Source organism: Scleropages formosus, chromosome 12 (genome assembly GCF_900964775.1).
Source record: "Scleropages formosus chromosome 12, fSclFor1.1, whole genome shotgun sequence".
In the NCBI taxonomy this organism is placed as follows: domain Eukaryota; kingdom Metazoa; phylum Chordata; class Actinopteri; order Osteoglossiformes; family Osteoglossidae; genus Scleropages; species Scleropages formosus.
In genome coordinates, this window is record NC_041817.1 from 23,302,035 (window position 1) to 23,315,638 (window position 13,604).

At 46.6% G+C, this 13,604-nt stretch overlaps 1 protein-coding gene across 2 annotated transcripts in view; it reads right to left on the minus strand.

The window, feature by feature from the left end:
• lmo7a (LIM domain 7a) overlaps positions 1-13,604 on the minus strand; it is a 52,013-nt gene that overhangs the window by 33,505 nt on the left and 4,904 nt on the right. For both annotated transcript variants that reach the window (XM_029256653.1, XM_029256652.1), the window contains exons 3-4: positions 7,092-7,162; positions 5,210-5,279 (exon numbers count right to left, since the gene is read on the minus strand). In XM_029256653.1, the coding sequence (XP_029112486.1) occupies positions 5,210-5,279; positions 7,092-7,162 (141 nt within the window). The remainder of the gene's footprint in view (positions 1-5,209; positions 5,280-7,091; positions 7,163-13,604) is intronic.

The following is a 13,604-nucleotide window of genomic DNA, read 5'->3' on the forward strand; positions in this document are numbered from 1 at the left end:
TTCTCTGGAGTTCTTCACAATGATCTTAACTACTTTTGGGTGGGGGGGGCTCCAACACATTACACCGCTTAGGTCCTCCAGGCGCTTTGCACATCACACCCGCTTTTCAAAACCCCTTCCAGACGCGGCGCCGAGATTCAACAACCCAAACGGCTCACTCTTTCCTTAAGATATTTCTTTCAGTCAACGAACTACAAATATTTACCGGACGTCAGTTCGCCGCGTGTGCGTTTTCCTCGCAGCCTCCTGCTTGCGTCTCCAGACCGACGTGCAAATCATGCAGAACTGTGTTGGTGTGCAGCCCAGCTCTGTGTTTGTACACATAAACATGTGTTTCTAGCCATAGGATGGGCAAGAGTGGCCTAACCCTGTCATTTCCAAGGCCTCAAATGATCATGGGCTTCTTGGTTTGCGCACACACACGCACACACGCAGTAATGTACTCATTAGCTGGAGGAACCTAGTGTTCAGCTCCTGTGCTATAGGCAGCTCTCACCCTGACCTCTATTTTCTCCGACCTGGAACGTGGGTGTGAGGTGGGGCTCGGAGCACATCAAGAACACACCGTCCCCCCTCCCATGCTCGGGTTCCAGCTCAAACCTCGCCATCCACCTTCAAAACTCAGCAAGGCCAACATTCACCAAAGCCTATTTTGCCTATGCTGCTGTTATAATGTAACCACAGGAAACAATGACAAAGATATCTTGATAAACCTCAGATGGTCCATTCTCATTTTCTCATTCCCTGCAGAGCTGACACACCTGGTATTTATATATATTTTCTGCCTGCATTTCCTGGCAATGTGTGAAAGTGATCTGAGTGAATTGAGCGTGCCCCGTGTTCCTGCTTCCCCCTCCTTCGGACTATTAGGTGGTCATTGTTTCGCTGCCCCATCAGCAAGCCCATTTTTTAGGGATACACAATAGAGATCCAACAATTTACATTGGCTTTCCTCCAAAAGTACAGCATCTCTCAAAGCTCATCTATTTCATTTATCCAGTCCTTCAACAGAGCAGGTGTTTGGTGCTGCTGACCCAATCCCACCCTTCTTAAACGCATACAATTGCCACAACCCAGTGAGGAATGACATGGCATCACAGAGTTACCTTTAAAATTCTGTGTGTGTATATACACACACACACACACACACACACACACTTTCAGAACTGCTAGTCCCATACGGGATCGCAGGAAGCCGGAGCCTGCCCGGCAACACAGGGCGTAAGGCCGGAGAGGGAAGGGGACACACCCAGGACGGGACACCAGTCCGCCGCAAGGCACCCCAAGCAGGACTAGAACCTCAGACCCACCGGAGAGCAGGACTGCGGTCCAACCCACTGCACCACCGCACCCCCATCATATATATAAAATATATGAAGCACACAGTGTGAGAGACATTGATGTTGGGTCCAGTGCTCAAAAAGTCTCCAAGTCTCAGTCATGAGGATAGGGCCTATATATAGGCAAAGCAATAACTGGCTTTGAAAGCAACTGGGTAGAATTGAAATATATTTAAACTTTCTTGAAAAAGCTAAAACAAGACTCTGTACAGCCTACACAAACTCCACAGATACTCGAGATTTACTGCAGAAACCCCAGTAGTATTACTGTCTATTTTCAGGAACTACTCTTCAAATACTTGGCTGTGGACATATTTTGACATGAAGATCAAAGCACCAGAGAAACTAAGAAACAAGAGACATTCTGTTCTGCAGAGAGACAACGGATTATTTTACATGACCTGTGAATATGGGCTGAGAAGAAGAGCTCTTGATGGGAAGTCAAGGGCCATTCTACATCATGTGGGGGGGGGGTGTGTGTGTTTGTGTGAGAACATGTTAAACAATCACATGTTCTTCAGTTGATCTCTGGCTCACATGTCCAGTCCTCTAGCACATACAACACATCTCCTCTGCACTTGAGTGCTATTCATTGAGGTCTCCAGATGGACACGGACATCTCAAAGCATCTCATCACAACAGCTTTGGTCACGTTTGGGCACCTATAGAGTCACACTCACTAAAACAAACTTCCCTGACCTCAACATTTCCACACACACTCACACCAAAGACATTCTGCAGGATCTCCAACAATGGGAGCGTTTGAACCGCCTATCCTGTTATGAGGTAGCCCTCGAGGAAAGACTGACCTCATGGCTTCGCCTTTTCTCGGCACACGACCGGCAATACCAAGGTGGGGCTGGGGTGGGGGCTGAGATGGCTAAATCTGGCAGAGCAAGCCAAGGGGAGCTCCAGGTCTGAAAGACCAGGCTGGATGACCATCTAGACATGCTTCCTGCAAACCCACAGAAGGGACTGTTGTAGCTCCCTCACCACAGATGGCGGCCAGTAGCTCTAGAGTCTGACAGCAGACACCTCCTCCGACAGAAACCACACACCTCCAAACAATGCTGATGGGAGCAAGACATTGGCAGATGAGGAAATGACGACGCTGCCAAAAATAGAGCTATACGCCGCATCCGAGGAGACCAACAAGGCGTCGTTTGCGATGGCTCATTTCACGATGCAGAAGCCTAAAAGAGACACGATGACCTCAGCTGGGAATCGGAGCCGGCATTACAAAGCGGTCCACGGCTTTACGGAAAGGGTCTGAAATCAGTCGTCTAATGAACTGGCTCTGAGATGCAATGTCATATGTAACATATACTTTGTCTCGATGACACCGTAATCAGCTTCACGCAAGTCTTTACTAATCCAAATCACATGCCCCGAAGAACTGGAACCTCCATTATGATCTAGTTTAAAGCAGAAATCCACCGCAGGGAGACATCAAAGGAGACTAAATTAAAAACTGTTACCATACCAGGTGTACAAGGAAAACTCTGAAAACATTTAACACATTAAATATAATAACCCACAAGAAAATTTTCTGTTTCTTCACGTGGATCTCTGTATCCAGAGTCTACGAGAACTTGTAACAACAATGTTTTCCCATATCAATCCATGTCAAAGCACACTGAGGTCACCCATAAAGCAGGATAATTGGGATTAAAAAGCTTCTCTTTGGTTTTGAATTACTGCCCTGGATAAAAATGCCTTTAGGGACACTGTGTACGGTTGCCTTGTAAGGCAGAGCAAGAATATAATACCTCATTAAAAGGTGGCCCATTCCGACGACCCAGCCGCAAGTCGAATTTATTGCACGTCGAAAATGTCATTACGTGAACCATAAGGACTTACACAATATGAACAATTAACATGCATTAATACTATACTGTATAATACGGCTTTTCCCCCAATAATTTTTCACATCATTCATATTAAAATAACACAATATAAATACTGCCAGTATTTTTTCATGCTACAATATTATTTCCTGCTTTTATTTCCAAATCTATTGTCTTCCACTTTTTTTCCCACACCACCAGAATAACCATTGAGTGGCAAAGTGGGTATTTTAAACAAAAATTAATTTGAAGGGAATCACAAATGAAAAAGTTCTGCAAAAAAAAAAAAAAAAAATTGCTGCTGAACACCCAAACACTGGCTGAGCCACAAAGAATAATAAATACGGTGTCTTGCGGCAGCCGATGTTATCGTGCAGCAGACGGCGCGTCGTTAGACATTATGAGAAAACTTTAGGACTCAAACATAATATAATAAGGTTGAATGGATGGCTGTAAAGCCCAGGCTGTCGCAAGTCATACGTCATGTCAAGAACGAAACATACCGATACGGTGTTACACCGTGTCTCAGAGCGTAACCATCATCTTTCACTTCTAACGAGAATTTCGGACATTTCTGAGTTGAGCTCGTTTTTACATGTAGCTTTCAGTAATAATTTAAATGATTTTTTTTATTGTAATGCTTTGAGTTAAGTGTATTCTATTTAGTGGGTTTTAACTACTTTATCTGGGATGAATAAAGGGAGGACAAAAATACCTGAGTGAGGTCAGTTTCTCTAAACTTAATTTTTGTGGTCAGAACGAAAAGCAGTAGTAGGAAAGTATTTGTGGTCCATTAATATGCAGCAAGGAGCGACATGAGCGCTGCACCGGGATCTGGACGGCAACTTCATTAACGGCTCAGTCAAGCTCTTCGCTTACAGCCATTTGGTTAATTTCAGGTTTCGACTTTTGGGTCGAGCCTTTTCCAAAACAGCCACCCGGAGCGATCGGGGCTGGTGTCACGCGGAGCGAAGGATCCTGGCCGGGGAAAGTCGCCGTGCAGCCCGCTGCCTGGAGCCGGGAGTCCGCCGGCCGAGAAAGTTAGAACCGGACCCCAGAGCTGACGGCGCCGAGCGGTCCCCGCTGCCTCCCCGGCGAGGCTCGCGTCCAGGCCGGGCCCGAACCCACGACACGCTGTTCTCATTTGGCTGAACGCTGCAAGACAAAGCCCTGCGGAACAGCCTGACCACAGCGCCTGCACATTTCCATATTTCACGGCGAGCGAGCGCCATTCAAAGGGCCTTTTCATTCGAGGGACCGATCGCCCTGCTCGTGTCCTCGGAGACGCGAAAACCTACAGCGGATCATCTTTGTGCTTCCCTTCACACATCCAAAATGTATCTAATCTATCATTTTCACCTTACGAAGTCTCATATAACGCTTCAGCTTCTCCTGGATATGCATTCAACATTTCCCCAGGAAACGACTAACAGGGCCACAAACCCTGGGAGGGGGAATATGGGTAATCTACAGTAACCCTAGTAACCGTGATATTTACACTATGTACTATGACGAAAGCAGGGCCTTAGAGTATATAGATCAATACCATTCATTGCACTTTAACAACCACACAGCGCATATAAAATCTTCCAAAGCTATCATTTCAGATTTAATATGAGATGCATGGACAAACTGTGACCGGAAGGTTGCTGGTTCGATTCCCATGTTCACAACATCCTTGAGCTCCATAGTGCCCCATATGGGGCCTTCAGCTGCAGCCCAGTAGCACTGCACACCGCTACATGGATGGCGGTCAGGAAGCTCCGACACCGGCGGCCTCTCTGCAGCGCTCGCTCAAACACACTTTTACACACCCCCAGATGCCGTGTGCGCCGTCTTACCACGGTTTCACTTCAGATGAGCAGAGCCAATAGCACCGCAGTGCCACTTCATATCAGAGTTGTTTTGACTGTGTGCAAGTCATCAGCATCGGCACTTCAAACTTGTTTCCCTTTCTCACAACCCACACACACACCCACGCAACCGGTCGGGGACTTCAGCAGAGCAGGTCCTCGCACTCACCAGGCCAGCGATCGGGGTGGACAGCCGGTTCACTCGCTTTATGATCCCCGGTTTGATCCTGTTGATCAGGCTGCAGAGGAACAGGCAAAAAAAGAGAGTGTGTATGTGTGTGTGTGTTCGCAGGATGAGTGCAAACAGTGGCATTGTGTATGCCTCCACTACTTCCTCTAGTTTCCCCGCCTTCCTACACACACACACAACCTGTTCTGCTTTGCCACTTTATCTGTGTGTGGGGAACAGAAAGACAGACTTTCATGGTCTCATTTTATCACTGTTTGGGCTCCCCAATCCCAGAATGCACTGCTGTTCTGCTCAGTCACTTTCTGTTTATACAGCAATAGTTTAGAGAGATGCGAATTTGATTTTTTTTTAAATTAATCACTATACATTGTGCTTGTTGCTAGGGATGGCTGAGGATACACACACACTTGAGCTGGGCAACTATCAGATTAGATGCATCACAAAGCCCTCCTACTCTTGTGTAGGAATCTTTACAGTCATTCTCCTACTCCGCAGCCCCACCTTGAGCTATTTTAACATTTGGGGGGGGGGGGGGGGGGGGGGGGGGGGGTAATAAAGGCCCAAAAGAAGATTAATAACCTGCACAATCACATTATTTCAATGAATCTCAGTAGCGAGTCCAAGGCAAAGGGAGGCATGCAGTTAAATGTGGTTATGACTCATACTCTGTTATGTCTGCTTCCAGCATCCCATAATTTCCAAGCAGGCACAAGTGCCATGTGAACGGAGCCCGGCTGCGGCTCCCGCTCCGCCGGGACGGCGTGTACCCAAGCCGCTGGAAAGGGGGCGGCGTTCATTTTAGACCGGTAGAAGTCAGGAAGCCGTCTTTTCCCGACACTCCACCGCAACCAACACCCCCCACCCCGGAGACGGGGGGGGGTGGGAGGGAAGAGACGGACGCGGCCCAACTGCGTGAGTTCGGCTAAAATGTCCTGGCACGTTCGCCCAAAGATGCTGCCCACACCCATCAGAGTTTCATGAAGGAGCCCATTAGCGACCAGGTTATAGGAATGGCCCCCCCCCCCCCCACAGCAACCCAACCCTGGCATCAAGAGTACGGCATCTGGGGTGGGGCGGGGCAGGGGGCAGGCTACTGATGGCTGCTTCCCCGCATGCCGTGTTCAGGTTTGGAAACGGGATTCATTAAACATTAAATCCAGCTGAAGTCAAACACAATGAGGGTTATGTACTAAGCATGTACTGGCATAGGGGGTAGGCTGTTGGGTTTTGTGATTTCTACCAAGAGAATCCAAGTTTCCCTCCACGACACTTTGGTGCTTCATTAAGTCCGGATATCATCATTTTGGTTCCGTCAGTGATTAGAGTTGAGGAACACACCCAAAACAAGGATGTGAAAGCAATGGCAACGTCACCTTTCACTGTGGAGCACAGCAGGTCAGGAGCTCAGTTTACACCGTCATATTTAATGACGTCCTCTACTGGGGGGGGGTGCGATCTCTGCCGGGGAGTCCCACAGACTCAGTTTTGTCACATGTCGTGTTAAGGTGGTGCGTGAGAGAGAGAAGTTTCCGGCAGGGATTAATGAAGTATCATCCCATCCTGTACTAATTCATTGGCTGATTAATCTTTTTTTCCCCCCCATGCAGATCTGAACACAGTGGAGCAAATCCCACATTCACACTGGTAAAAGTCTAAAAATTTAAAAAAAAATAAAAAAAATTCTAAAATGTTTCATAAATGCTGTGGTTTGAACAGCACTATGCAGCACATTCCCCTCATCTGAGCTCATGGGCTAAATGGTACCTGCAGTAGGGGTGTGTGACCTGTTGTGGGCAAACCCAAACTCCAACAGGCCAGCGCTGATCTGAAACAGACAGTGGGGGGGGGGTCAAGAACTCACTCGCAGAGCAAGACTCCGTTCTCCAACGCCGATCGGAAGTGTCTGCCACCAAACGTCTTCCTGGTGACCTCCTGAGAAGACAGAGGAGAGGGGTGAGGATGTCGGGGGGGGGTGAAAAACAAGAGTTCCACTGTGGAGGCTCTTTAGCTTTGTTTTCCAGAATAATCTGAAGGCCAAGTAGAGCTGATATGAATCACTGAAGATCTGCAGGAACATTGAATGCGAGGGAGCTGCAGTCTAAATATTGCTTATATACTATATACACTCACAGAAAGCCACACACACACACACACACACACACACACACACACTTTCAGAACCGCTCATCCCATACAGGGTCCCGGGGAACCGGAGCCAACCCGGTAACACAGGGCGTAAGACCGGAGGGGGAGGGGACACACCCAGGACGGGACGCCAGTCTGTCACAAGGCACCCCAAGCGGGACTCTAACCCCAGACCCACCGGAGAGCAAGACTGTGGTCCAACCCACTGCGCCACCGCACCCCCTCTACACACAAACACACATGCCTTTATTAGGTTCAAAAAAAGGGTCTGCACATAGAATAAGTACAAAACACACATTTTCCTTTATTAGGCCCAAAACAATAACCCCCCCACACATACACACACACACACACACACACAGACCAAGCTCCATAAGACATGACAACCAGCCAACAAAATACTCGACCAAACCAGCAATCACAACACATTCATGCGCAATTTAAAAGACCATTACTTGACAAATAAAACAAAATAGTGCTGGTTAACCTCTTTCAGTTAAAGCGACGACGCGGAAACACACAAGCACACAGGATGAAGAATAAACCGCTGAAATATAAAAACTGGAATGTCTGAACATGGGGGGGGGGGATGATTCATTGTACGTAAAGTCATATAAACACTCAAAAAAAACAAACTAGGAACACAACTTAACATATATTCTGAAACATATTTAAGACCTGCAAATCAAACACGAAAAAAAAATTATGTATGTGGCACAGTGGTTAGGGCCATTGTCTTTGGACAGAGGTCGCAGGTTCGAATCCCTTGACCAAGGTACTCACTCTAAACTGATAGAATAAAGTTACCCAGCTGTATAAATGGATAAATAATTGTAGGTGGCTTAACATTCTAAGCTGTTCTGGACAAAAGCGTCAAATCAACATAATATTTGGCACGGTGACACAGCGAGTAGCTCTGCTGTCTCACAGCACCTGGGTGGTGCAAGAGGACATGGGTTCAATCCCCACTCAGTCTGTGTGGGTTTCCTCCAGGTGCTCTGGTTTCCTCCCACACTCCAAAGACATGCTGTTCAGGTTCACCTATAGTGTGTGAGCGATAGAGAGAGTGTGTGTGTGTGTGTGTGTGTGTTCCACTGATGTATGGATGAGTGACCCAGTGTAAGTAGTGTATCTAGCAGTGTAAGTCACCGCGGTGAAAAAGGTGTGTGGGCTCATAACACTACATAGAGTTCATTGGAAGTCGCTTTGGAGAAAAGTGTCTGCTAAATAAATAAATGGGACTATTTCCACTGGAGTGAAGAGATTCCGTTTTCCACACCAAAGACTTGACCGCGACCAGGTCTCAGCACAAGAGGGACTGTGCCGGCGACAGTTTTTCCATTTCAGATGAAGGGCTATAATCACCACCACCAACATAAGAGACCATTTCACAGCTCAACGGGGTATTGTACCACAGGCTCTGTTTGTAGAAGGCGATTCAAACCAACAGCGCCTACAACGGTTCCATCGAGAATGCGCTTTGGGTGCAATAAATACACTTATGTAAACGGAGCTGAAAACTGAGCGCTGCGAACAGGACCGCTCCGCGTTTCATGCGACCGGACCGTGACGACCATCGGCTGCTTACAGACCTTCTATCAGAACTGCTTCGCATTCCAGCCAACTTGGCCTTTGACGTTCGGCCTCTCATGTCAACACGAAGAACTGATTCCAAACAAAAGTGGATATTTCTTTTATTCCCTTTTTCAAGCCCTAGTTTGACTTACAACATTTTCACGCATGTGAAATTTTATGGTACTCAGATTCGTTCAGTTTTTATTTAATCAATAGGGAGGATACACATTAACGAATATATCTCCGCCAACAAGGACAGCAGAAAACTCCCTTCGATAGAGGAGCCAAATACATGGAAGCGAGCGCACATACGGTACAAGGTTCGAGACACACAGCGCACACAGAGGCCTCAAGGCTCCTCTGTGCAAACACGGTAAACAAAATAGTAAACAAGCTGCCACCTGCTGTTGGTTCTGAGAACACAATGAATTACTGTGGTTATCACCAAGTAAAAAAATATATATATTTACATTTGAAAAACTAATATATAAATGCAATACATATATTAATTTTAAAATTTTTATAATTTTTCTATGTATACAAACACATTTTCAGCAAACAGGTGCACTATATTCCCGAGGAGTGTTTTGCCAATGAACAAATTTTGTCTCATTATCTTGTCGCTTGTCTCATTATCACATGGATTACATGCAGCTTTGCAAACTAAATAAAACCAAAGCAATATCCAGAAACGGCCCTCCTGTTAGATACACGATGCCTTAACGCCAGAAGATAACATGGGTTTCATCACCCCGGCCCAAGAGTAACCGGACCTAGCAGCGTCTCCCAGACCCAGTCTGCAGGGGTGGGGACACGAAAACGTGGATTTAATCCCGCGATTTAAACGTGCTTCTTTTCCCCGCTGCTGGACAAGGTGTCAGCAGAGCACCTGACCGGGGAGGTTAGGAAATTTGTTGAAACGCAGGTCTGCAATCACACCCGCATTCATATGAGCGGGAGCCGATAACCTCACACTACGATACTCATGCAAAACCAAGCGGTACCAGCCTATAACTACAGAATCCAGACCTCGGTTTTCTGTCCCCTGCAGCAACGCGTTCAGAGGAGATCCAGACCAAGGCATTGTTTGGTCTGACCGGCTACATACCACAAGGAAATACACACGGGAAATAAATTTAACAACAGCTGGTAGTGTAGTGCTTAGAGCTACTGCCTTTGGATCCAAAGGTCGCAGGTTCGATCCCCACCTCTGGCTGTAGTACCCTTGAGCAAGGTACTTACCCTAAATTGCTCCAGTAAAATTACCCAGCTTTATGAATGGGTGAATAACTAACCTCAACACTGTAAGTTGCTTTAAAGAAAAGTGTCAGCTACAGGAATTAATGCAAAAAGGTATATTATCTGGAAATTAGAAAAAAGTAGAGTACTGTGCAAAAGTTTTAGGCACTTGGGGGAAAAGCTGTAAAGTGAGAATGCTTCTAAAAATAATGTTCTTAATGACTAAACTTCCTAGAAAGCTTAGCAACCATCCACTGTCAACAACCACTTGCCCCGAGCAGGGTAGTGGCGAGTTTGGTCGGGTCCCGTTCTCCGGCGGGTCTGGGGTTCGAGTCCCGCTTGGAGTGCCTTGCAATGGACTGGTGTTCTGTCCTGGGTGTCCCCCCTCCCCCTCACACCCTCCTGTGTTGCTGGGTCAGGCTGCGGTTTGCCGTGACCCCACTCGGGATAAGAGGTTTCTACGTGTGTGTGTGTGTGTATATATACACACACACACACACACTCTCCTTTAATGACAAACCCCTTACTGTAATACTTGAACTTTTTACAAAAAATCTAGAATATGCTCTTTCCCATTGACACTCATGCAGAAGATACTAAATAACCGTGTACAACAAATATTTTTGCGAAACATCCAAGTGCCTAAGACTTTTGCACAATACTGTATATTATCTGATTCTTTAGCATGACACTGCAATCCTGTAAAGTAATTTTTCCCCACACACCAACTCACAAACCAAACCTGACTAGTAGGGCAATAAGGAATAAACCACGCCTGGGTGCCGCACACTGACCCGATCCTGCATAAGCATCAATCCCACAGGTAGCTGCACTTATTCTATAAATTAGGGACTCAACAGGAAGACCGACTTAAAAGCAACAACTGCTACTGGTGCTACCGGATCACGTTTCTCCCCCCCGCCGACCGAACACACAAAAGCCACATACCTGACCCGGCAACGGTAGGTTAATTACACGGTTGTACGGCGAAGAGCGTGGCGCGGACTGCGGAGCGAGCGTCTGGTTTCGCGGCGTAATCCTACCCCGTTACGACCACCGTTCCTCTCAAACGCCTCCAGAGCAAAACCAACATTAATTACGGAGAAACAGCTACGCCCAGCTCAGGACTTTTCATTTACTAAGTCATAAAAAAAAAAAAAAAAAAAAAAATTATACACGGCTTCGGCCTTCAAATGGGAGTGGATGGTACCCCCCCCCCCGCCCCCTCCCTTGTTGCCCGAAGCCTAAATCTGAACTGGTTAAAACTACAGCTACAGCCATTGTTCATTCATATAGGGACAATGAGGCGCTGCGGCCCGCTTGGATCCTTTCTTCGGACAAACAAAAACACACACACACACACACACACACACACACACACACACACACCATCACAAAACTAAACCAGCAAGGCCTGGCACACAGCGCTTTTAGTCACAGGCGGAGGAAGAAACGCATTCCCGAAAACACAAAAATATTCCGGCCTTAAACTGGCTGCCAGGGGAGGAGAAAGAGGGGAAAAAAGAAAAAAAAAAAAAAAAAATAAATCAAATGGTTCTCCAGGAAACGTGGTTATGGTTCGGTTAGCTTTATTACAGAGCATCCTTCTTTCTGCAGAGCCGTAGAGGAGGGCTTCGCCTGCAGGGCGCTCTCACGCCGCTCACCCCTACAGATAACACACAGACACACGCGGCACGCTCATTCGGTTGAGGGTCCCGAGAGCCGCGGTCAGGGCTGGTGTCGGGAAGCCCGGTTTCACGAGGAAATAAGCTGCATCGATGACTGCCGGCAAGTCTGAAAGCTCAGCTGGAATTTCTACGGCAGGAGAATTTCAAACGGAACGGCATGTGGAGATTTCCAGCAGCGCTCACCCAAGAAGGGAGCGGGTCGTCCGACATGGAATCAAAACCAAAAACGGCTCAGCTGGGAAATATAACTCAGCACAGAGGTCCCCGAGACACGAGAACCTGACCCTGTTACGAGTTTCATGTAATACCCCCCCCAACTTTGACTTATGAGCCATTTCTTTGCATTTATGTGGGTGGAATTTGGATTTTTGTGCACCTCCTGACAGCGGAGCAGCACGAGACATTGACATTTAATCCTCTAATGGACATTTTTCTCTAAAACGACGCTCGACATTAAGTAGAACTGAGCCGACACCTTTTGGGTGTCATATCTGAAATGCTGCGCTGAACTCCCTACAGTCATTCACACATTTATGCGCTACAGCAGCGTAACACACACACACACACACACACACACACACACACACACACACACACACACAGTACAATTTTGTCCCGTTTACCTAAAACGGGTCTTTTGGCTATGGGAAAAAAACCTGTTTTGTTAAGTATGCACTATGTAAAAGCTATGAAAGAGCACAGGTAAATACACAATAATACAAATAAAAAAAAAAAGAAAGCATTAGAGTAATTATTGCTTCAATAGTTATTTTTTTCATTATTAATTTTAATATTGTGATATTTTAACAAATACGTGTGAATTTCCTGGGTTAGAAACGTATACAAACTTAGCACTGAAAACTGATAGTAATTATATCTGCAACTTATGCAAATTCACCCGTTTCTGATGCTGGGAACTGGATATCCTTGGGGCATCTCTTTGCGCATCATTGCAAACAAGACGTTACCGTTTACGAAGTAGAAGATACCCCTTTTTCCAGCAGACAAGACCACCCAAAGTTCTGGGTAGGAGTTACTAACACGCTGCTGAAAAGGAAATGCAGCACAAAAGCAGTGTAAGGCCCCCCCAAAAAGATGATCTTTTAAATTTGAAACAGTAGTACTCAATACTGATAATCAATACTGAAACACTGCTGTTAGTACAATTTCCATCACGATTAATCAAGTTCTACTTTACCTAATAATCAATATTGCAATAAAAATATAAGAACATGTAGGTATGTACTGTATATATGCTTTAAACTTTACCTAGCGCATCAAGTCATGCAAATTTACCTGTGTTTCTCCAGACCTCCATTCACAGAAGAGCACGTTTGGGTTGGTAAACCCATACCCTCATCTGTCCAACATCTGTCTTACCTGTCGGTCAACTCTCCAAAAGGCGTTCATGAACTCAATTCCCAGTTTCCAGCAAGTTTTTCCCAGTGCCACTGCAACATGTGGAGCAACGTTTCCGCGAGAGCCCGAATCGCTGCTCTGTCCCTCGGCCACACGGTCACTCTCGATGACCGCGCGGCGAGCCGACAAATGTCACACGGACCTTCGACCTGCTAATTTCCGGGGCTGCCCCCAAACGCCAGCAGAATGACCACGACCGTTCACTTCAACCTCTTCAAATATTCACAGATCAGCCCTTTCCAACCTCCCACTGGCGAAACAATCCCACTGTGGGTTTTATTTTTTTGCCTCTGTGGTCTAAAGTGAAA